At 35.0% G+C, this 24,508-nt stretch overlaps 2 protein-coding genes across 3 annotated transcripts; one reads left to right on the plus strand and one right to left on the minus strand.

Annotated features, from left to right (window-relative positions):
* The first annotated feature begins 157 nt into the window (after positions 1-157).
* LOC134264278 (uncharacterized) lies at positions 158-16,592 on the plus strand. 2 transcript variants are annotated; one of them, XM_062746579.1, is made up of 9 exons: positions 158-231; positions 10,441-10,622; positions 11,610-11,766; positions 13,252-13,337; positions 13,430-13,536; positions 14,039-14,115; positions 16,003-16,089; positions 16,204-16,278; positions 16,507-16,592. In XM_062746579.1, exons 2-9 carry the CDS (start codon positions 10,474-10,476, stop codon positions 16,549-16,551), a joined length of 783 nt encoding a protein of 260 aa, XP_062602563.1. In that variant the 5' UTR covers positions 158-231; positions 10,441-10,473; the 3' UTR covers positions 16,552-16,592. The 2 variants fall into 2 exon arrangements, with proteins under 2 accessions (XP_062602563.1, XP_062602564.1); XM_062746580.1 differs by lacking the exon at positions 158-231 and adding an exon at positions 11,071-11,219 and having other exon boundaries at positions 10,500-10,622.
* A 141-nt stretch (positions 16,593-16,733) lies between these two features.
* Positions 16,734-24,508, minus strand: LOC134264280 (pre-mRNA-splicing factor SPF27-like). The gene is made up of 8 exons (XM_062746581.1): positions 24,404-24,508; positions 21,390-21,482; positions 20,173-20,243; positions 19,844-19,945; positions 19,213-19,323; positions 18,867-18,947; positions 18,305-18,398; positions 16,734-16,978 (listed from the first exon to the last, which is right to left on the minus strand). The coding sequence occupies exons 1-8, from the start codon at positions 24,476-24,478 to the stop codon at positions 16,967-16,969; spliced, it is 639 nt and encodes a 212-aa protein (XP_062602565.1). The 5' UTR covers positions 24,479-24,508; the 3' UTR covers positions 16,734-16,966.

Raw genomic sequence — 24,508 nt, forward strand, 5'->3', positions numbered from 1 at the left:
CAATGTTTTTCATAGTTCATTTTACTCTTTTGGCGGTTTTTGTGTGTAGAAGCGATCCATATTTATTAATTTTCAACTGTTTTTAACTTGAAGTATTCATACACAGCAAACGTAGGCTTGTCCTTGTCATCCAATCAAAATTTTAGGAATAAATGACCTTGAACTTTTATATTCCTAACCCATTTATGCATGAATGAATGTGTCACAATGTGAAAACAGAGCCCAAAGAAAGTAAGAAAATATTTATTTTATGTATCATATGTCAGGAAAAATAACTGGTACTGAGTATCTGTCTATGCTTAAATGGAAAGCAAACATTGTTTGTAGAGATGTATGCGACACACATGAAAAGAGTGTGTCTCTACACGTATCATAGGCGGATTCATTCAAAACCATGGGTGTAGGGTAGGTTTCAACCCCTTCTAAGAAAACAAAACTTTTAATTATAATGACTGGTGATAACCAGAACATTGCTTTTCATGTAGAGGACCAAATATTATTTGGTATTTGCAAACAAATTTACCAGTTGATTCGGACACAGGGGCTTGCTCCCGGCGTGTTACATAATTATTTTTTTTTTAAAAAATCATATACTAATATACTGTAATTTTATTATTACGGTATATGATTTTTTAAAAATAAATAATCATTACACGCTGGGAACAAGCCCCTGTGATTCAGAGATTGAAAATGCCTCACTAGATTGATACATTACAATCATAAAATCTCTAGCATGTCTATAAGTCCACTAATTCTAATTAAATTACAAACTGAGTATATTAACTTTTACAGGCTAATCTCTTCATATATTATATAGTGTGGTGGTTTTTACATGTATGTTATTAAATTTGTATGTAATTACAGTGTATTTATGTATATGTGCCTTATTTTATTCATATTTCCCTCTATTTGTCATTACTTGTTGTTTAGAGTTATTCCTCTTTGTTTATAACCCGTTCGGGTTGGGCGCGCCCGGGTCTATAGTACCCGGCCGGGGTTTACTATTATTATATGCTATGTATATTGTGTAATCAGAAGAGTCTACATTATCATTAATTACTGATCAGACGTATTTTTGGGGACTGGGGCTAAATTTCTACAATGGTAATTATTGCATTCTTGGATTTTATATGATATTGTTTCATATCTTTTACGTTTGTTTGTAAATTGTAAATATTGCAACAGAATATAGTTATAATTCTTTAAACACTGAAATTCTTGTCATTCTTTTATCCTTTGAACTCGGACTATATGTACGGGACTAACCCCTAGACAGTCCCGTTACATAGATATTTTTGGGGGCTCGTTCCGAGGATAAAAGAATATTTTGGTGTTTTATCTTGGATTTTTACGCGTCGATTGACGCTGTATATTTATTTACATACAATGTCTTTTTGGGGAGGGTTTCTCGCAATTTTGCGATTTTTCATTCCAAGTTTTCTTCGTGTAACTTGTAAATCGGATGAACAATCCTCTAAATCTGGAGGAAATTCTAAAATAGGAGGCAATGAAACTGCTAAAGTTTCCGACAATGCGAAAGTGAAAAATGTTAGATCCACGCACTTACTTGACGAAGATTCTGCATACGACACGCTTGTTTCATCTTTTTCTCCGTCATTGTCGCTGGAACATGGATATAAATCAGATAATTCTGATTCCAAAATAAACACTGATACCGAGTGTCCCCGAAATTCATCGTATTTCTCACCTAATCAATCAGAAAACAGATGTTTTTCGCCGATGTATAGACAAAATACAGACGAATCCATAGATCACGTGACGTCGTACACAAAGAGTATGGAGAGCCATTCCGATGCTAACTTTATGCGATCGAAAGCTAGCACACCGTGTGATTCTTACGCAAATAAATATGGCATAGACAAACTTAATGTTTGTAAAACACCTCATGTTAATTTTAAGAAAGAAGAAAGTCTTTATAATAATTATGGAAACCGGTCTGAATCTAAAAGCAATCGTTTTAGAAAATACAAAGAACCGGACGTGTACAACGCAGAGAATACAGAATGGCCCGATTATTTATGTCATTTCGAGCAAGTTGCAATGTGGAACGAGTGGACAGATGCCGAGAAAGCTACTCAGTTAGCTATGAGTTTGAGAGGTCGAGCGCAAAGAGTTCTTAGTGAGCTCTCGTATAGGGAACTAGGCAGCTATGTCGAGTTAAAATGCGCACTAACTCAGCGATTTTCTCCACCCGAGCGTGAAACGGCATACAGGTGCGAGTTTCGTACTAGAAAACGGAAACCAGGTGAAACTGTGTCCGAATATGGATACTCGTTAAGGCGACTAGCTAGTCGCGCTTTCCCAACATTTCCTTCAGATATGCGAGAAAGTCTTACTGTTGAACAGTTTGTCACTGGTTTAGGTTGCCACGAACTAAAACGCTACGTGCAGTTTTCTCATCCTAAAACGCTAGATCGCGCTATTTCTCTGGCACTCGAATTTGAGTCATTTGAAGGGTCTCAGGACACCCCACGGAAACCGCGGGACATTGAGAAACCACATGTTGGTTATGCACGCGCTGTTCTTCCACCCACGGATAAAAATGACAATAGTCATGTAAATCTTGAAAAACTAGAAGAATCTATTCAACACATGATTCAGAAAACACTGAAGTCTTTGAAATTTAAAGGGCATAATGGTCCTTACGAGAAAAGACCTAATGGTCATAGTGGGCCTCACGAAATAGTTTGTTACGCTTGTAATGAAACTGGCCATATTAGTTCTAAATGCCCAAAGAAAAACTCAAAGCAAAAAATTAAAAAGGGAACCCATAATGACTCTAGTCATTTAAACGAAAATGGGCTGAGCCCACGGCCGTAAGCCCAGCCCCTGAAAAACCCAGTCATGAAAATAGGCCAAAACAAGACACGAAAGCTCGTTTGTACAGTATTTCAAAAAGTTGTTGGTTTGTCAAAGCAAAACTTTGTAATAAAGAAATTTATTTTCTTGTTGATATGGGGTCCAGTTGGAGTCTAATATCAAATGAAATTTTTGATTCATTGATTGGAAACAAAGATCTAGTTGATCTTCACACTACATTGACTACGGCCGATGGGGATTTGCTCTCAGTGAAGGGTAAAACCGATGTAGACTTATGGATTAATGGGAAGGAATTTTTGACAACTGTTGTTGTTGCTCAACTTGGAGATTTGTCCGGTATACTCGGACTTGATTTTCTTTCAAAATATGAGGCTATAATGGACATGAACCTAGGACGACTACATTCACCATTCTTTGGTGAGATCGGTTTAGTAAAAGAGGACAAATTACAAAGTACATGCGCACGCATTTATGTGACAGAGACAATTAGCATACCAGCTAAATGCGAGATGTTTTTGAAAGGAAACACGGACTGTGGATTTCCACATGGTGTGGAAGGATTGATAGAACCACTTTCCGATGATAAACGAATTTTGTTACCAAAATCTGTTGTTAATGTACACAAAAAACAAAGTGTTTTCTCTGTCTTAAATCCGACAACAAAGACAGTGATACTTAAGAAAAATGCTACCGTGGCGTCCGTACAAACAATTGAATCTGTAACTGAATTTGACAGCAAAAAAGTCACAGAAAGCCCTCCAGTGGAGACAAGCTTACCAAGCTTACCCGACTATTTGCAGTCCCTGGTCGACAATAGCTCGAGTAGCTTAACTGAACAGCAACGCCAGCTGTTAAGCGACACATTAGCACGTAATGCTGACGTTTTTATGGGACCAAATACCCCATTAGGGCGTACAGATCTTGTGAAACACACAATAAATACTGACAGCGCTAAGCCAATCAAGTTACCACCAAGGCGTCTCCCTATGCACCAAAAAGCCGTAGCAGATCAAGAAATAGACAAAATGCTTGAAGCTGATATAATAGAACCAAGCAGTTCACCTTGGGCTGCGCCAATAGTTCTAGTGAAGAAACGGGATGGAACTACACAATTCTGTGTAGATTATCGAAAGCTAAATAACGTAACGATTAAGGATGCCTATCCCCTGCCACGAATCAATGAATCACTAGACACACTCTCCGGTGCTAAATTCTTCTGTACTCTCGATCTTGCTAGTGGCTATTGGCAAGTCGCTATGGACGAATCTGATAAAACAAAGACAGCGTTCGCAACCCACAGGGGTCTATTTCAGTTTAAAGTGTTACCGTTTGGTTTATCTAATAGCCCTGCGACATTTGAACGCTTAATGGAAGCCGTTCTATCTGGCCTACAATGGGAGAAATGTCTAGTTTATCTAGACGACATCATAACATTTGGTGCCACATTCGAAGAAACTCTGGAGAACCTGACTGTCATCTTTGACAGACTTCGTACAGCGAATCTTAAACTAAAACCGAAGAAATGCGCCTTGTTTCAAGAACAAGTAGAATTTCTGGGTCATACTGTATCCCAAGAAGGTATTAGATGTAACCCCGACAAGATATCAGCTGTAAGGAATTGGCCCGTACCAACTTCCGTTTCAGAAGTACGCAGCTTTATAGGACTCGCATCCTATTATCGCAGGTTTATAAACAATTTTTCGAATGTCGCATACCCGCTAACCCGCTTGACACAAAAGAACAGAAAGTTTGAATGGTCAGAGGAATGTGAAAATGCTTTTGATACCTTAAAGCATCTCCTTACAACTGCACCAGTATTATCGTACCCATCACCAACAGACGAATTTATATTGGATACTGATGCTAGCGCATATGGAGTCGGAGCTGTGCTCTCACAGATGCAAAATGGCGAGGAAGTAGTAATTGCTTATGGTAGCAAGACACTATCCAGATCCCAAATGGGATATTGCACTACATATCGAGAGCTACTAGCAGTCGTAACCTTTGTCAAACAATTCCGACACTATCTATATGGAAGACCCTTTTTATTAAGAACAGACCATTCTTCGTTGATCTGGTTGAAGAATTTTAAGGAGCCAGAAGGTTTACTTGCACGCTGGATATCTCTCTTGGAAACCTATGACTTCAAAATTGAACACAGAAAAGGAAGTCTTCATGGCAATGCAGATGGCTTGTCTAGGAAACCAAGGAAACGTTGCAAAAGAGAAGGATGCAACCAATGTTCATCCGGAGAATGCTCAGTCAATGCTTTGAGCTCAGCAGCTACTCAAGATTCAGACATTACCAAGACTAACAGACCTGAATCCAATTGGGTAGAACAATGGAGTCCTCAGTACTTACAAGAACAACAGGACAAAGACATGGCAATAACAAAGGTTAAGCAACTTATCATTCATCACAAAGAACGACCGAAATTAAATGATCCTTTGCCAACAGTTAACACCTTGCTTCGCCAGTGGCAGCGACTCAAAGTGGAAAACGATATACTCTACAGAGTATGGGAAGAAAATGAAAACGAAAGTCATCTCCAGTTAGTTGCCCCAAAGTCTATTAGGAGAGAAATTATGCAACATTTGCATAACAGTAAGACGTCGGGACATCTTGGACGCGAGAGAACTCTGCATTCTATCAGAAATCGTTTTTATTGGCCGGGAATGACTGATGATGTTGCCCGCTGGTGTCAAACTTGTCAACCTTGTTCAAAGAAAAAGCCAGGCCCTGGACAAGGAAAGTCCCCAATGCAACACCTTGAAGTATTTGGTCCTATGGAATGTATTGCCATCGACATCTTAGGTCCCTTACCATTAACTAGAGAAGGAAAACAATACATTATGGTTGTTGGAGATTATTTTTCCAAATGGAAAGAGGCATTTGCATTGGAGGATCATACAGCACAGACGGTTGCAGATAAACTTGTAACGGAAGTAATATGCCGCTTAGGCATACCATTTAGAATTCATACCGACCAAGGCCGTGAATTCGAATCGGCACTGTTTGCTGAGTTGTGTTCTCTCTTGGAGATAATAAAATCTCGTACCACGCCATACCACCCTCAATCCGACGGTATGGTAGAGAGATTCAACCGCACACTCCAGCAAATGTTATCCATCTTTGTCAATGAGAACAGATCTAATTGGGATGACCACTTGCCATATTTGATGATGGCCTACCGTGCCACGGTTCACGAGAGTACAAAATGTACTCCCAATCTGGTCATGTTAGGGAGAGAAATCAATCTGCCCATAGATGTTATAGCTGGTACAACTCCTACAAATACACCAGAGATTGGCTGCTATCATTCTTACGTAGAATGGATTCGCAATACCATGGAAATGACATATGGAATTGTTCATGAAAACTTGCGATCAAGTTTTAAGAAACAAAAACGATACCATGATGTTAGACTGAAGCCACGGGAGTTTGCAATAGACGATCTAGTATGGAGATGGTACCCACCAAAAGCAAACCAAAAATTAGGATCCGGTTGGACAGGACCCTACAGGGTTGTTTGGAAATTCTCAGACATAACCTATGAGATAAAACATGAAACAACAGGAAAAACAGTTGTGGTCCATGTTGATCACCTGAAGCAACTGCACGGTGACGGAATTGCAGAGAATCAATATGATTCTGACAATGACCAAGACGAATCTTGTCTGTACGATGAAAATTCAGATTCCGAATATGTTACTATGAGCGATCAGGAGGAAATTGAGCCTTTGGCTTACAAATCGCCAGATCTGGATGCGGTTCAATCGAGACGCGCTGATGCTTTCTCGCGGAAAGGAAGGCTCATAAAACCCGTTTCTCGATATTCTCCTTAGAAAAATAAATAAGATAAATATATTTCTTGGGGGTGGTGTTTATGTTATTTGTTTGTTTTAATGAAGTATAATCCTATGGAAGACCCAATTTTATGTCTGTTGAGGACATGATGACATGTAGTACATGGTATAAATTCCTACGGTTGGAATTGGGTAGATTTGTTTTGTATACACCATGGGTTTAGCTTTCGGTGTCTTATCTACCAGGTGTTATTTCCCATGAGAGAATAGTGATTCTCTGAGTGATGGGATGTGTACTTGTTGTGTCGGAGAAATGACAGTTGTCATTGTTGTATAATTGGGTGGGGATAGGTTATACACCCATGGAAAAGTGAACTGCCTATATAGGCAGTTACTAGGCAGTTCTTTAGCAGTTTTACTAATTTTTAGCAGTTTTCAAACAGTTTCATGCAGTTTGATTTTTACTGCTCCCTAGTAACTGCTAGGACCTTGGGAGTAAACAGTTTTCCTTAGCAGTTTTTAAGCAGTAATCAGTGTCCCTAACAGTTATATCTTAGCTGCATATGCTTGAGGACAAGACAGTTTTCCTAAACAGTTTTGTAAGCAGTATATAAGCAGTTTCCTTGTATAATTTGATTGGGTTCAAGAGAAATTTAAGCTCAATGTTCCAACAAATATAACAAAAAGCCAACAACTGACCGCCAAAATTGAATTCTGGGTGCCAATTTGTATAGTTGGACAAAGGCTATATAAACCAATGAAGAGGGAGCCTGCTGGCCATAAGCTGCATTTAGATTTAATGAAGAAATGATGTAGTCATTTAACAATTGGTAAGTAATTACTACAATATATATGTGGCCTTTAATAAAGAGATAAATTGAATACATATGTTCTGTTCTAATTTTTTGTTTGAATTAAGGACATATATTAATAATTGCAATCTGTTTCATGATTAATTCCTTTCCATTTACAGACTTTTAGAAGAGGAGTGGGACAATATTCTCGTTGGCATACACAAATTTTTGTGTCTCTTTCTACTGAGATCAATGGATGATCTATAAACCTAGCTGAGCAATAAATTATTATGATTACCAAAAGAGTGCCAATTGAAATACTTTTGTGGTTTACATAAGGATAGAAAAACCAAACAATGTACTGGCCTTTAGTGCAATAGGACTTCTGTATAATCAGGACTTAATGCGGGATGAAGTGGATATATATTTATTGCTGTTACTTAATTTTGACATTTTAATCATACCTTCAGTGTTGAATCTTGTTGAGCATCATATGCCCTGGGATATATAAGTTTTCTAAAAAGTCAGTGAGTATAACTGCATGGTTGTTTGTGTTAATAAGATACATGTAAAATTACAGATGCATAAAACAGTACTAGTGTTTAATTTTTTTTTAAACATTCATCATAGCAAATTCTGATTGCTTGATTGTGTAGTTAATCAATTGTACAAAATACAATAAATTAAAATGTAACAATTGATCTATTATTGTCATGTATTACAATTTTGATACGAGAAAACCTCTTCGTGACTCATTAATATTTATGTGATAAAAGGGAAATAGATAAGCAGTATACTGTAAGTCCACAAGCAGTTAGCAAAAACTGCTAAAGTAACTGCCTATGAACTGCTTAAGTAACTGTCTATGAACTGCTAAGAAACTGCCTATGAACTGCAAAGAAACTGGTAAGGCTAAGAAAACTGCTTATAAATTGCAAAAGGTTTGTTCATCCATCAGCAATCTGGGGAAGGTTAAGTAACTGCTCTAGGACTGCTTAAATGTTTAAACTGTTAAGGCTAAGAAACTGCTTAATAACTGCCTTCCACTTTGCCATGGGCAGTTTATTTATTTTCCTTTCCAACTCTTTGCTGTTATAATGCAAGGTTTATTAGTAAAAAGAAAATCTTCATACAGTTCTTTAATGGTAAGCAAATTCTATTTCAGGCTACAGATTTTCTTGAATTATTCGCGGACATGAGTGAAGTCAATGCTGTCCTTGGACAGTGCCAGACCGACTTTATTGAAATCCTCTACGATCCGTCAGGAATGGTCTGCCCCGTGCTTGGATGTAAAGGGACAAAGTTTCCCTCCAAATCAAAATTCTCCCGACACTGGGAGGAGAGACACAAACTGTATGTCACCAAATTTATATGTTCCGTTAATGGGTGTAGCGCGGAGTGTAGGCGGAAATCAGACATGAGGACCCACATTCGCCGAGCACATGAGAGCAATCAGGACAGAGTGGAATTCATACTCACTAAGTGTGATGTGATCCAGAGGGAGAACAAGGGTTATTTAGACCCAGGTCTATATATATTTAAAGGAGGATGCCTGAGAGAAACTACTGACCCAGTAGTGACCCAGGAACAGGAGGAGTCCACTACAGATGATGGAATAACGCCGGTGGATGTGGAGAGTAGATGTTCTACTCAGACTGAGCCCACTGCACCAACAACCGACCTCAAGGAAGAAGAGCTGGAGACCAGCAGCAAGAAGAGAAGGCTTACTCTACAGGAGTACAGAGACAGGGAGGTCCCAGATCACCGGTCTACAGGGACCCAAACAACGTGGGTGAACCTACCCAGCCTCGACCTACCAAACCTCCCAGAGGCAGGCAATTCAGAGGAACTGCAGTCGTGCCTCATGTGGCTGTGCAACAGCATGGACGTAGTAGGACGAGCGAGAGCATTGGTGAAAAAGAGGATAGAGGACGGTGAGCGAACGGAACTGGAGCGAGAGAGGGAAATGAGGCGTCAACTGGAGAAGAAGAACCGGGAATTAGAGGGCGAGATCAGGAAGTTGCGAGCGATGGACACACTGTTTGAGGAGTGAATGCGACCAATTGTGATTAACTGTGTAAATATGTGAAAGTTGTGGAATTGTTTATTTATTGTTTAAAAAGTGTGTTTATTACCGTACATGTAATTGATTGAATGTCTGCTATCTTAAAGTTTCTGAATGTTGATACATGTGTATTCTAATTTTATAATAATTGAATTTTAATGTATGTTACTTTGAAGTAATACTTGTATTTATTAGATATACATGTGATTTTATTTGGACTAATGTGTATTTTCATCCACATTAGATCTTAAGGAAGGGGGAGTGTGGTGGTTTTTACATGTATTTAATTAAAATTGTATGTAATTACAGTGTATTTATGTATATGTGCCTTATTTTATTCATATTTCCCTCTATTTGTCATTACTTGTTGTTTAGAGTTATTCCCCTTTGTTTATAACCCGTTCGGGTTGGGCGCGCCCGGGTCTATAGTACCCGGCCGGGGTTTACTATTATTATATGCTATGTATATTGTGTAATCAGAAGAGTCTACATTATCATTAATTACTGATCAGACGTATTTTTGGGGACTGGGGCTAAATTTCTACAATGGTAATTATTGCATTCTTGGATTTTATATGATATTGTTTCATATCTTTTACGTTTGTTTGTAAATTGTAAATATTGCAACAGAATATAGTAATTCTTTAAACACTGAAATTCTTGTTATTCTTTTATCCTTTGAACTCGGACTATATGTACGGGACTAACCCCTAGACAGTCCCGTTACAATATAAATCTGTATATTACCTATAACCAGATAAAATTTCAAGGAGATATCGAGTTTTGTTAGTTTTCAATTGGTAATTATTTTTGACTGCAAAATAACATTACAAAAAAGGCCAGAAAAGATCAGCATTTAAAGTCCGCTCAGCATATCCTATTTGGAAAAATTCATGTTTTAACAATCTTTCCTTTTTTTCAATTATTGTTCTAGACCTGAGGTAAAGTGAAGAAATATTTGTAGAGGATGGAGGGTAGTACAAGGGACCGATTTAAATCCCTGCCAGATGGAGAGGTCCTTCCTCCATATTTCCTCACCCCACAATCTGCCCCAGGAGGAATTCATCTTAAGAAAGTTGTCTTTCTTGGATATACTGACATGGCTGCAGCTGGAAGGTTTTTCTTGGACAAATTTCAAGAATTTTAGTTCACTCTTTATCTGAGTTATATATTTTGCTTTTTAACTTTTTAGCTTTGAATGAAGATTTTCAAATAACTTAAAACCTCTACAATGCTTACTAAAATCAGTCTTTGAAAACAGCATCAAGAGTTATGCCCCTTTATACATTGGGATTACTTTGTTCATGGGAACTTGATCGAAAAGGTTTTACTGACTTTTATTAATACTACTGTAGATTCCTTATTTTTTGTGATTACTTATTATCGCGAATGGGCTCATCAACGTCAAATCTCAAAAGTAATAATTAGCGAATGAATAATTGGTCAAGAGATTTTACATAGATTTCAGCACCATAAAAATGAAGGCGAGTAATTTTATTTCGTGTGTGGTGCATAGTGTGGTGTGCTGAAATAACACGATAATTAATTCCACATGTATATTTAGTAATCTACAGTATCAAGTGGAGCCATATCTTTAGGGGGGAAAAAATTCATCAAATCACCTTGCTCCCTCCCCCTCCAAAATCAATCTAAAAGACATGCATACAACAGACATTTTTAATGGAGATGTGCAATGGTAATGGATTCTAAAAGGTAATAGCTTTACAAATATAGTCTCTTTAGCCTAATTCGTCCTGTTGCTTTGGTTTCCCGTCAAGTTGTCCTAATAAATGAAGCATCGATCTGATATCTGAAATCTATTATAAAGCCTAATTGATTGATCAGTCTGGAGCTATGAACCAAAATACAATGTAATAATGCATTTTGTGGTTTAAAAAAAAGGCTTTATGGATAGGTAACACAGAATTCTGGATAAATTGATTAAATGAGCCAAAATAATGCTTAAAAACTGTTCCCAACAAAAAAAAAACATCTGGAAGGTGAAGCATCTGGATATCTGAAGGTCGAATGTATAATATGTACTATATTCTATTTGCTAGCACTAAGCCCTAAAATTTTGCCACTTGTCGTACTTTTTGGCAGTCGAGCATTATTTGGTCTGAGTATGGGTAAGGAGTATGAGACAGTAAAGATCCATGGACTGGAATCCGTGGAAATTGTGTGTAGGAGGGCGGAGCCTGAGGGGGCCACAGAGAGGAAGTTAGAGGCTATCCAAATCCTCCACTGTAAATATGAAGAGGTAATGAGGAAGGTGTGGGATTATGTGCAGAAAATATATGATACTTAAATCAAAATATTTGGCACTAATGAAAATATGTCACACTAATTTAAATGAGGAATGTTGACAAACCTGCTCAGGGGAAAAAAAATACATGTAGCAATATTCTTTTCTATGGTAGAATTTCAAAACTGCTGGAATGGACTTCTGTTGCATTTGTTAACCTAGTCACTAATGAAATGCACAAATACAAACATATTAATTAGAATAAACCATTGAGACAGTAATAATTTTACCTTCATGAACAGAATTGAAATGAGATTATTAAATATTAGCTCACCTCGACGAAGTCGAGATGAGCTTATATGCTATACCCCTGTTAAAGTCGAAGCCATACTTTAACCAAATAAGTATTGGTGTATCTACTGATGGAAACTTCCAGACTAGCTTAAGTCCTAATAGAACCAAAATTGCATGGCTATTGATCTCTGGATGCACTCACTTACTAAAAAAAAAATTGCCTTGCTAATAGACAACATTCATCAAAGCTGAGCTTTGTAATCTTTGATTTCCTATGTTTATATGTTATGTAATATAGTCATCTGTCCACAAGTTGTCTTAAAAAGTTGTGAACAGATTTTGATAAAATCTGAGGAAACAGTTTCCTTCTTGGAATGATCAAGATTCCAAGGCTAAAGATATTATAAATGTATTTTTTTTTTTCCATTTTTCCTATCTTCAACAAATGTAGGAATATATCTCAAAAAGTTATCAATGACAATTAATTTGGAGGAAAAAACCAAGGGTTTTTAAAACTCTACATTTGGGAAACCTATAGTACTTACAGTAACATATAAAGGGATATAACTTTATGAACTGAGAAGTTAACACTTTCCGACTGCCTTTAACAGTTTTTTTAAGAGGATTAGAATATCAATGTTTTTAAAACCAATAATGTGACCAAACACTTAAATGTCCCACACTGCTTTTGCATTTCTATTACAAAGACTGGTATATATTCCATTAAATAATAAAGAGTGAATTTTAATGGATAAGTTGAAGTACACTTACTTGCAGTATGCAATCTGTTGTTTGTGTTGTGTTCTAAATGTTGTCTTTGTAGTGCAGATGAGCCCAGCACACGTTTGGTGTGATCCTTTGGTGTCACCTCAATGCATTCCTATACATTCATGTCAACTAACAAACTCTTATATTTCACACAAGTATGAGAGGTAAGAATCACCTTTATCTTTCAGTGTCAATCTCAAAGTGTACTCATATTTTCCAGTGAATTTTGTGAGGTAAAATATTTATTGTTGATGATTTGTTATTCATAAAATTATGTTAGATCAACTCAAAATTTAAATTAGGTATTTTCTAATCATTTTATTTTCACTTGTAACAACCCTACAGATATTATTGATTACATTGATAAAAACTAAAGAAGTTAACTCATAAATATTAAATACATATATGTATTCCAATGTGTGTTATCTGTTTTTACAGTTCACTTTGCTGGTTTTCAACTGTTTGATCCCTGCCTCTGTTTGCCATCACGTAGCAGACAAGATTCTAAGTCTCTGTGTAGAAAGGTCTGTATAGCACATTTATCACCCCTTATATTATATGTTCTGATACAATGCACTTTGATGGTATGTGTATAATTTTAATGTCACCCTTGTAGTAATGTGAAAAAGTTGGTAATTTTGACAACACAGAAAATCTTACAACTTGATGAATTTGATGATGAAGTGAAGCCTATTTATGAGAATGCCTACAATACTGATCCTGGTGAGACTGATATTAATAATAATACATGCACAGTAATGCACGCTTATTATGAAGTGCCGGGGACAGACAATTTTGCTTTGTTATAAACATTTTTCGTTTTATCCATTAATTATTCCCTTTATTTCAAAGTGAATAGGAATGAAAAATCACTTCACTATAAGCGTCAATTCCTTATAAGCACATTTGTTATAAGTGTGTTATGTGTGCATGCATAAATAGGTGTTTTTCTTTTGTAATTTTTACTGAATACTGTAAACCATTGTTATTTGCAACATCTTTTATTTACGATAAATTAATTTGAGATATATGCATAATACATATACTTAGTTAAATGATACTATGCAAAAACAAAATAATATGTAATGGTTTGCTGTGAGAATTATTTGTGAGTCAAAGAAGATCGCATCACTAGTAAATATCTCTCAGATGTGAACAATACATTGTAGTTGGTTTAAAGTAAAAGAAGTTTATTAAAGTTTTATGAAAAAAAACTGCATTTCAGTGACAAAACACCTGCCATTCCCAAAGGATACAAAAATTATGGATCCTTTCTTGTCATCATTAATACAGATGATTCAGGTATGTATTTCAGTAAATTAAGATTTTTAGCTCACCTCAACGAAGTTGGGGGGAGCTTACATATATTGCTTTGTTAATAAGTTTTTTGGAGCAGTTTTCTTTTCAAGTACTTCTATGTCCTATATTGATTAAACATGCATGGAAGATGTTTCTAATGTGTTTCATTGTACCAGTCAAAGTTTCAGATGCTGCAATTTCAGCAAAGGAATGACCAGGTGAATGTTTTTGGTGCAGGTTAACATTTTTGGTGCAGTTTTTGGTGTAAAGATAACTATAAGCCCTATGTTGACCAAACTTACATGGATGGTACATCAAATACCAGACTTGCTTCGGATGCTGAATCTGACCTACATTTTCCCGTTGAGTGAACAGGTTAAAGTTTTTGGTGCAGGTTTCATTTCCAAGTTACTATGAGACATATAATGACCAAACTTGCATGGATGGTACATCTTAGGATGTAGACTTGCTTCGGATGCTGAATCTGGCCTACATTTTTTTGAGTGAACAGGTTAAAGTTTTTGATGCAGGTTTCATTTCCAAGTTTCTATGAGACATATACTGACCAAACTTGCATGGATGGTACATCTTAGGATGCATACTACCAGTCTTGCTTTTATATATTTTCCGGTTGAGTGAACAGGTTAAAGTTTTTGGTGCAGGTTTCATTTCCAATATATGAGACATATAATGACCAAACTTGCATGGATGGTACTTAGGATGCATATTACAAGAATGCTGAATCTGACCTACATTTTCCGGTTGAGTGAACAGGTTAAAAAGGTTTCATTTCCAAAATGAACCCTATAATGACTAAACTTGCCTGGATGGTACATCTTGCTACCAGACTTGCTTCGGATGCTGAATCTGACCTACATTTTCTGGATGAGTAAACAGGTTAAAATTTATGGTGCAGGATTCATTTCCAAGTAACTTTGAGCCCTATAATGACCAAACTTGCATGGATGGTACATCTCTAGGCTGGCTTCAGAAGCTGAAACACATTTTACATTAGTGAAAATGTTAGTTTTTTTATACAGGTTTCATTTCCAAGTAACTCTGAGCTCTATGTTGAACAAACTTGCATGGATGATACATCTTAGGATGCATACTAATGGACTTGCTTCAGATGCTGAATTCGAATACACAGATAATACCTAAAAGTTATGGGTGCAGGTCTATCACCAAGAAACTATAAGGCTTATATAAACCAAAGTTGCACAAATGATGCATCAAGGGATGAAAACTCTCAATCTTGCTTCAGATGCTGGATTTTAATTACATTTTCATGATGAAGAACTAGTTTAAGTTTTTATATAGGTATATTCCAAAGTATCAAAATTGCATAAATTTTGCATTTTTGGATGTATACTTTTTGTTGGTTAATTGTGTGACTTAATTTGCCTTACTTAAAGACAACATTCGTTGAGGTGAGCTCTGTAATCTCTGATTACCTATGTTTGTTCCATATTACTAGTACTCCAAAAATTTCTCTATGATGAAAAAAATACATGTTGATTTGAAAACATATATGAACATTTTTTTTTTAAAGTTAATTAGACCTTTGCATACATCTGTCATCACTGAAACTTTAAAGAAGCTTATACACAGATTTAAAATTACTATTTTCTAATATTATAGATATAATATCATGGCATAGATGTTGTTTGACCATTTCATGCCAAAAAACATGAAATATACCGGTAATAGAAAGCAGTTTTAGAAACTTCTTTTATAGGGAGATTATTATAACTACCAATTTCAGGAAATTTTTGATTGACATATAGCCTAAAATTTTAAATTGAAAACAATGAAACTCTGTCCAAGCCCCTCTAAGAAACTTTTCTCAGTTTGAAGATTTGCTATGTAAATGTCTTGTAATTTTGACAGTTTGAGGAAATGCCCTGTCACATTTTTACCTGCCCTGGCCATAAGGCAGTTCCTGGACCAGCCAATGACTACGATGGATCTTTTCAGGTATTCACAAGGGGGATAACTCTGTCAAATTTCTCAAAATACTCTTTCAGGTAGGAGGAAAATGTTTTTCCAGTGCATTTATTATTTAATAGTAATTTCTGTATATATTTGTAGGCAATCACTCATTTTCATGCTGTGTTAAAGAAGTGGTCTAGACTCCATTTTGATGAAGAATTCAGTCAGTCTCTGGTAAATGAAAGATGTACAAGAGTTCTAACATACTGTTTATTTGCATTACAGATAAAGACATTTCTTTTAAAAAAAAATGTATAAATTCTCAAGCATGAAGGATAAGGTGTTAAAAAAATTACCATATGATTATACATTGTATTTTACTATTGATATCAGTGTTTAAGCACTTTTCTTTTTCTCTATCTCTTATTACAACTACTATCAACCCATTCTTTATAATTTCAGACATATCGAGACCCTGGATCAGATTCAGATTTGATGTATGTTTAGTGTATGATGTTTTATCTCCTCAATAAATTTTAATACCATTATCTGTACAAGTAATATTATTCTTGAAGTATTTTATGTAGTATTTTTTGTACCTTTAAAGAAATTGACCTAAAATTTTTGCTTTGTATGACAAAAATACATATTCTTAGCTAAATGCAGAATTTTTGTTAAAAATCAAATGAAGGAGTTTCATAGTGTAAATTTTATTCAAAAGTACTCCTACAAAATATATACATAAAAACATTTCACAAAGAATTCAGGGATGATTTAAATGTATGTGAATGAGTGAATGACTGTCAATAGTTTGCAGTATGTTGAACTGAGATTTATCCTGTCCTCACAATAAAATCTGTGTTGTGCAGAGTGGATTTTTTTTTCATGAAAGTGTTGATGATGAGAATTTTCAGCTCCTTTGCTACCTCTTACTCTGAAAAAAAAATACAGGCTTGTAAAATATACATAGGTATACATGTATGCATATAAAAACAATTATATATTTAAAAAAAAAATATTTCTAATTCTATTACTGAATTCAAATGAAGACTTTGATAACAAGATGTTTGTAAAACGCATGCCGCCCTCCTCCTAATAATTGGAATTTTTCTAAGTCCAAGGGGCATAATTCTATCCAAAACGATCATATCCAAACCCAAACTTGACCTAGGTATTCTTATGCTAAATCTGTATACCAAATTTCATTTCAATATGTGCAACCTTTGCAAAGAAAATGAACAGAAACTGCAAATAATTGGAATTTTTCTAAGTTCAAGGGGCATTACTTTGTTTAAAATTGCGTCGTACCCAAAACCAAACTTGACTTGGATATTTGTATGATAAATCTGTATACCAAATTTCAGGAATCACTTCAGGAATGATGAAGCTTATTTCAACTTTTGTTATACGATATAACATTACTTTGGGCAGTTTATGCTTTATAAACCATGAAGCGGTTTATAAATAAGCGTAAACTGGTCCAAGTTATATTATTTCGTATAACATAAGTTGAAATAAGCTTCATTCCTTATAATTTAATTTCAGTGTAGACAATGAGACCATTTTTCCTTTAGAAAAAGGCTTCAGATTGAACATACATGTATTTTAAAAGTAACGTCAAGCGGAGTAATATGGTTTCGACGTAACTGATTGTGATGTAGGCAACTTTTGTTATACGAGACAGATTAAATCTTTTACCCAATCAAATGGGGTGTGTTATAACTTAAATTATTTCAATATGTGCAACCTCTGTCAAGGAAATGAATGGAAACTGCAAATAATTGGAATTTTTTCTAAGTCCAAGGGGCATAACTCTGTCGAAGAAACTGAGTATAAAAATGATGGTGCTATAAATATGACAAACCGACCGACAGACAGCAAAGCAATATGCCCTCCCTTCTTTAAAGGGGGGGGGGGGCATAAAAATAAAGGTAGCAGAAATTTTATTGTAAATATTTCCCCAAAGAAAGTTTTTATACATACTGTAAAATCACATATTTTCGTGAGGTCAAATTTTCGTGGTTTGAGGAAAAACTCATGGTTCATGGGGATTGATTTCGTGGATGGAGAATTGTTATGTTATGCATGTAATATTTTACATATTGTGGTAGACATAATTTGTGGGTCTCTTCATACCTCGAAAACAACGAAAATTAAACCCCCATGAAAATTTGTGATTTCACAGTATTTTTATGCTACATGACCACATACATATAAATTTATGATAAACTTAGCATTAAAAAAAAAGCATGCTTTGTACCTTGGCTTTTTTCTGTTCAAGGATTGTCACTTCTTTCTCCAGTTCCACACAAGCTCTTTCTATCTCATAGTTTTTACTGACAAGACCTACCCAACTGAAAATACAAACAACAGTTCAATACATTTGGCAGCAATTTGCCTTTATCAGCATTGTAAAAATCTGATGGAACGGGGAATCTTTCCCCCTAATCCTGGGGATCAGGCTTTGAACAATTTAGAACCTACATTATATAAAGAAGCTTTCATTTCAGTTCAACATTTCAGGTCCAGTGGTTCTTGTGAATATTCTTGCCTTATCTTGTTTATCTCATCTTAGAAGGAGGCTTGGCCCTTCATTTGAATAAATTGAAATCCTTTCACCTACAGCTACTTTGTGCCAATTTTGGTTTAAATTGGTTCTATAGTTTTCAAGAAGTCAAAAATATGAAAAGTTTACAGACATATAGAGAGATGGTGAAATAAACCGACTGACTAACTCATTTTAGCTATAATAACCTTTCTGCAGACATACAGCTAAACAGATAGACACCAGACAATGGGTGATTAGAGAAGTTAATAATGACCTTTCTTCTAGATCCTTCAGTTTATTTCCAGCCTCAGTCTGTTCACTCTTTCTTCTCCAATTTATTTCTTGAATTTGTTTCCTGAAATAATATAGAGATTAAAATTAAGACTTGGTGCATTTGAAAGCTGAAAGTTGTTCCAAAAAAAAATCCATCTTCCATTATGCTGTGAAATCATGCATGTAAGTTTTTAAATGTCCTCTATTTTAGGAGTATTGAGAAACACCATGAAAATAATTTTATTCTTGAAAATCAGCTCTACAAGCTTGAGTGCATAGTTTAAAAAAATGTACATGTCCTTTGTAAATCTCAGCAAGGTCAAGATCAATATACATGTATTACACACCTGAGATCTTGAAGGTGTTTTTGAGCACTTTCCATCATTTGGACCAGAATTGTGTTGTATTCCTTCCAGGCATTTGAACCATTGTCAGACATAAGCTCCAAATTCAGTATTCTACAAGAAAAGTATACTGTCTTGTAAACATGTTGAGTTACAGCTGCAAAGTTGAACCTTAGTATTTCAATCACAGATGTCTTGAATACTATGGATATGTTGAAGTGATTTGGAAGTCCCCAGTTCCTTCTCTTTAAGCATTTTACCCTCAATATCTCCAATCCTCAGATGTCTCAAAGTTTTATTCTTGGTCCCATCAAGTTTGAGATTATGAGGTTTGACTGTGGTTTATTTTTTAAAAATCACAAAGTTTTCTTTGAATGCTAAATCAAACCTAAAAATTCAAAAAGGTAGCCACGTCTAATATCTGACTACTTTAAGAAGTTCATTTGAAGTAATGTATAGAAATTACTGTTGGCAAGGATGTCTAACATAAACTGCATTCAGATACAATATTGATTCAAGAAGAATTCTTAAAATATTCTCTGGAAATGAAGCATCAATACTCAAAACAAACCGTTTAATGTAAATGCATTCAAATTTATTTTTACAAAAATAAGAATTGCTGAAGCTGTCATACCTCAGAGCCTGATGTTCCAGCTGAGCTTGGGAGTTATCCACACATTCTGTCCAGGCTGAAATATCGGTCATCTTACCAGCTGAGGGCTGCGGCAACTCATACCTTTATAAATAAATACATTGCTCTTCATATTAAAAAGAAAGAAAATTTTCACTATTATACTTGTATTTCAATTTTTCATTTATATCAAATACCATGCTAAATTTTCACAAGTATTAGTAGTTTGGCTGTCCAAGTGTCTAAATAATATCCACTCATCTCCTGATGAGATGAAAGAATAAGAATCAGGCACCACTTGATTAACCTTATAGATGATCAGCTAGACATACCTTTTCATACTCAACATATCCATCGGCAAACGAGCCTGCATTCTTTCATATTCATTTTTCATTATTTCAGTCTGCAAATAATGTCAAAGTGATAAATACATTGCAAGGCATATTACATTTTTAAATGATCTGCAAAATTGTGCATGCTGGGAAACATATGATTTCTACTGAATTTTAAAGAAAAGTGATTTTGTGTAATGGTACATTAAGGTGGCTCATTACATCCACAGTTTATTTTAGATTTCAATACAGCACCACTTATAATGTAGATGTCAAATATCCAGATGGGGGTATTGATATCATAAATATTTTTTATAGAATTTTTTAGTTTTTGTTTTATTTTAGTGAAATGTTTTATTTCAGGTTTATTATTTACAGAATTTCTGAACTTTCAGTGCCAAATGATGGGCATCTTCTTAAGACAAGTACACACAGTGAAAATACCTCATAATATCTAATAATAATTTTATTAGAAAAAGTAATTTTCTCCTAAAAAAGAATTAATGTCATTATCTTTTTAATCTATGCACAAAACATTTTAAAAATGTGTTCTGAAGAGACAAGGAATGTATTTTAATGAATTACATGTGTCAAATTGAATGAAAAAAGTTTAAACGAAATGAAAAATCCAATTTAAAAAATATTTGGTATAAAACGTCCACTTTCAAGAGTTATCTTTCCTAAATAGCCAAGACTCAAAACACTATGGAACGTTTGACATTACATCTAAAATTCAGAATAAAGCTTTAAATTGCCAGAGTATACATTTAAATCAATAAAACAAATATATGAATTAACATCAAAACAGTAAATAGCGCAATTAAATAAAATTTTAATTTCAACAAGGTTGTAGATTTTAACTCGAATTTCCTCCATACATACATGTCAGTGATTGATAGAGTTCACTGCATGCATGGCTATGAAATTGACATTACTTGTTTGGCGAAGATTTGACTGTTGCTTTCTTTTGTTTCTGCCTAAAAGCAATTCTTCTTGGTTTATGCATAATGAATCCGTTACTTTGTTTTCACTGTTTACAACACCGCATGTTTCATCTATTTTTAAAGCGTTTTAAAGGTCAGGGTCATATTATAGAGGTATCTATATAACTCGTCCCCTGAGCAAACCGGTCGACACAATGGAGGTTTATTTTTTTGTGTAGTACGTCATCAAAAAGTGGTGTAATGAGCCTCCTTAAGTAAGGAACAACTTGATACCTCAAAAGCATTGTAATTTGGGGCCGGTAAATATTCCAGGTAATTTTTGGTGGGTCTGTATCTTCTTGTTTCTTCCTCCACAAGTGAAAGAGCCTGTAATTATAACCATGAATTCAAAGTTCCTTTTTTCAAATGAAAAAAAACTATGACATAAATTATGAGGTAATCAACTGGTTCAAATTCAAATAATTTATACATTTACAATGAAGAATGGAAAACTAAATTTGAAAATAAGAATTTAAAATTTCAAAATGCATCATTAGGCAAGATATTCTTGGAAGTTTTAGACATGTTAGAGGTTCCACTTAGTGATATTTAGAGAACAGTTTACAATTATTTTATCAATTTAATCATAAGAAGTCTTACAATCATTTGGCCATTTCCAAATAATTATTAATTTAAGAGCTGATAATTAATACATTCAAAGGTGTAAAAAATAAATTGATACCTATGGTAAGAAGGTTTATTTATGAGTGTTTGAATTATGCGAAGTTTTGATTTTTTGCCATCAGTTTGGTTTCGTTATCGTACTTGAAAGAGTCGACATACTTTTACAATTCAACAAATCTGAATCACCGCGACACTTAAGTCTGCAGAAAAACCTCTGTAGAGACACAAATTTTTCACATAAAACAACATTCCAGGTATTAAAGGTAAGTCTGATATGTACTTTAACAAATACTAAAAACTTGTCTAAAATAAATATTTTGAACACTGGAAGATATCGGAATATTTTCGTATTGTCATTTTACTAGTTCCGAATACCCATTTTAAACACTATTATAAATTCATTCTTCGTTGTTTTCTTCATTTTCAAAATGACTTATTATACTCCGCTTGAAAAGCAGGGGGAAGGGGTATATAGTGATGGGATATTTGTCCATCCATCCGTCTGTATGTCCATCCGTCTGATATGTTTGGGGTACCCATTTCTTATCCACAACTGCTCTTCTACCACTGAATGAAATTTAATGAGGCCTCACAGAATTAAATGAGGTTTTCACAGAATCTTTGTCAAATAGTGCCAAAGTACACCATCTATTTTATTTTTTGATCTGGCACATGATTTGGGCTCCCTTAGTATTACATGGATTCTGCCATTCTTTCTAATATTGAAGGGTATATCCATCTCTTATCCCCAATTCCTCCATTCCAATGAATAGAATTTAATGATACATGTACTTTCATAGATTCTTTATTACATTGTGCCATTGTACATGTGACCTCTATTTACTTTTTGATCTGACACTTATTTCGGGTCTCCCACAGCAGAACATGAACTTTGTCATAATAATCATATAGGAAGTGTGGGGTATCATTAAAGTGACCTCTGTGTTCACAGTACCCCTAGTATCTCTTTATCCTTTTGAAAAACAACAACTTATTGGTAAGAAATTACTGTAGATGTATTTTATTCCACGTGGTCATATTAACTCATGATTCCGCAGAATCTTAATTTCTGTTTTATCTGCGGGTAGATAATTACGCGGATTTCTTAGACTGTCATTATATGCCTTACATTTACATTAAGTACAAATTCCATGGAAAATTTGTGACCGCATATATAGCGTAAATTAATACCACACGGAAAAAAGAACTATAGAAATTTAACTTTTCTTAGGCATGCCAATGGATAATGTGTGGGATGTATATTTTTTAATTTAGGGTTGAAATCCAGAATTGAATGGGTACCACTAGGGTATTCGGAACTCGTCGGCTTATTCGTAACTGGTAAAATGGACACCTATGTTAACTTGCGAAATAATTGTTTTGGGGGGAAGGCTGAACTTTTATGAAACAATGTTTAATTCCACAAGTCATTGAACTACCTTGACAAAAAACTTAGATTTTGAAATAATGCCTCGTATATTTATAGCACCGCCGAATCAATTTCTTATGCGGAACTGGTCAAATAACTGTACTGTATGAAAAAAATGATTGAAAAGCTTAACATGTTTTGTCCATATTAGGTATTGGAATATGTATAATATTATTTAATATCTGGATATATCTGCATATTTTTTGTTCAAAAATATGGCTGTCTCAGAAAGTTTGACCAACAGTGCCTAAATAAATTATTAGCTCAGGTGGTACAGCATCTTGCTAGTGAATAAAGGGGGGTTGATTCGAATCCTAGCTGGTTTGGTAAGTCACATTTTTTTCTCATTGACAGCTAGATTTGATCCCAAGTCATGTCCTGAAATGAAAGATCTGCCAGGGAAGGGCTTGGGTTTGTGTTTTTTTTTTTTTTTTTTTTTTGGGGGGGGGGGGGGTGATGATCTTTCAGAGGAGATTAATGTAGCAGTCAGGTGAGTTCAATCTCCAGATAGTTCAGCTGGTAGAGTACCTGACTAGTAATTCAGAAATCAGATGACCTCATTTTAAATCCTTGTCTTGTCTACTGATTTTACATTTGTCCAAGATTAGACAAATGGAAGAACAGTTGTTGAATAGTATTGGTGTCTTTGAGATAAAAACCTTAAAAGGGACTAGAATGATTAGAATGTATCGATCAGGGAGGGGGTTACATATCATATGGCCATACTAGGCGGTAGCAGAACATTCCAATGGCTGACTAGTGATTTGGGGGGGGGGGGTTGAATACTAGTTTAGAGCTTTGCATTTATCTCTCAACAGTTAGTTACAGAGTCGTAATCTTAAGCTATTCTTTATTGGGAAGTTGATGGTATGTTTTAATAGCACCCCCCCCCAATAATGTTAACTTCAGTCTAAATAGGTCTTTTAAAATTATCACTAAACCAAAATAGTGCAAATCGCTGTTAATATAGTAGTACCAGAAAAATCAATATGTTTGCAGATTAGCAATTACCTTTTTATACGTAAATCTTTTTTTCTTTCATTTTTATTTTCTTTAAAGATGTATATTGCGTTAGAATTTCCTCAGGAGATATAATTTGATTATGATAATTACTTCTTAAAAACATAAAATGACTTAAACTACTGATGTGAATAAGTTTTTATAACATTTCTCTAGTTTTCATAAAAATACCTACTGCTTCTCTCACACCTGGCTCGTCGTAACCGCGATCATAATACGGAAGAGCATCGACGACAACTTCTCCTGCCATTTTGTTTTTTGCTGACACAAGGAAATAGCT

Source organism: Saccostrea cucullata, unplaced genomic scaffold (assembly GCF_032062105.1).
Source record: "Saccostrea cucullata isolate Sc308-1 unplaced genomic scaffold, CSIRO_AGI_Scuc_v1 ctg1197, whole genome shotgun sequence".
Taxonomy (NCBI): Eukaryota; Metazoa; Mollusca; class Bivalvia; order Ostreida; family Ostreidae; genus Saccostrea; species Saccostrea cuccullata.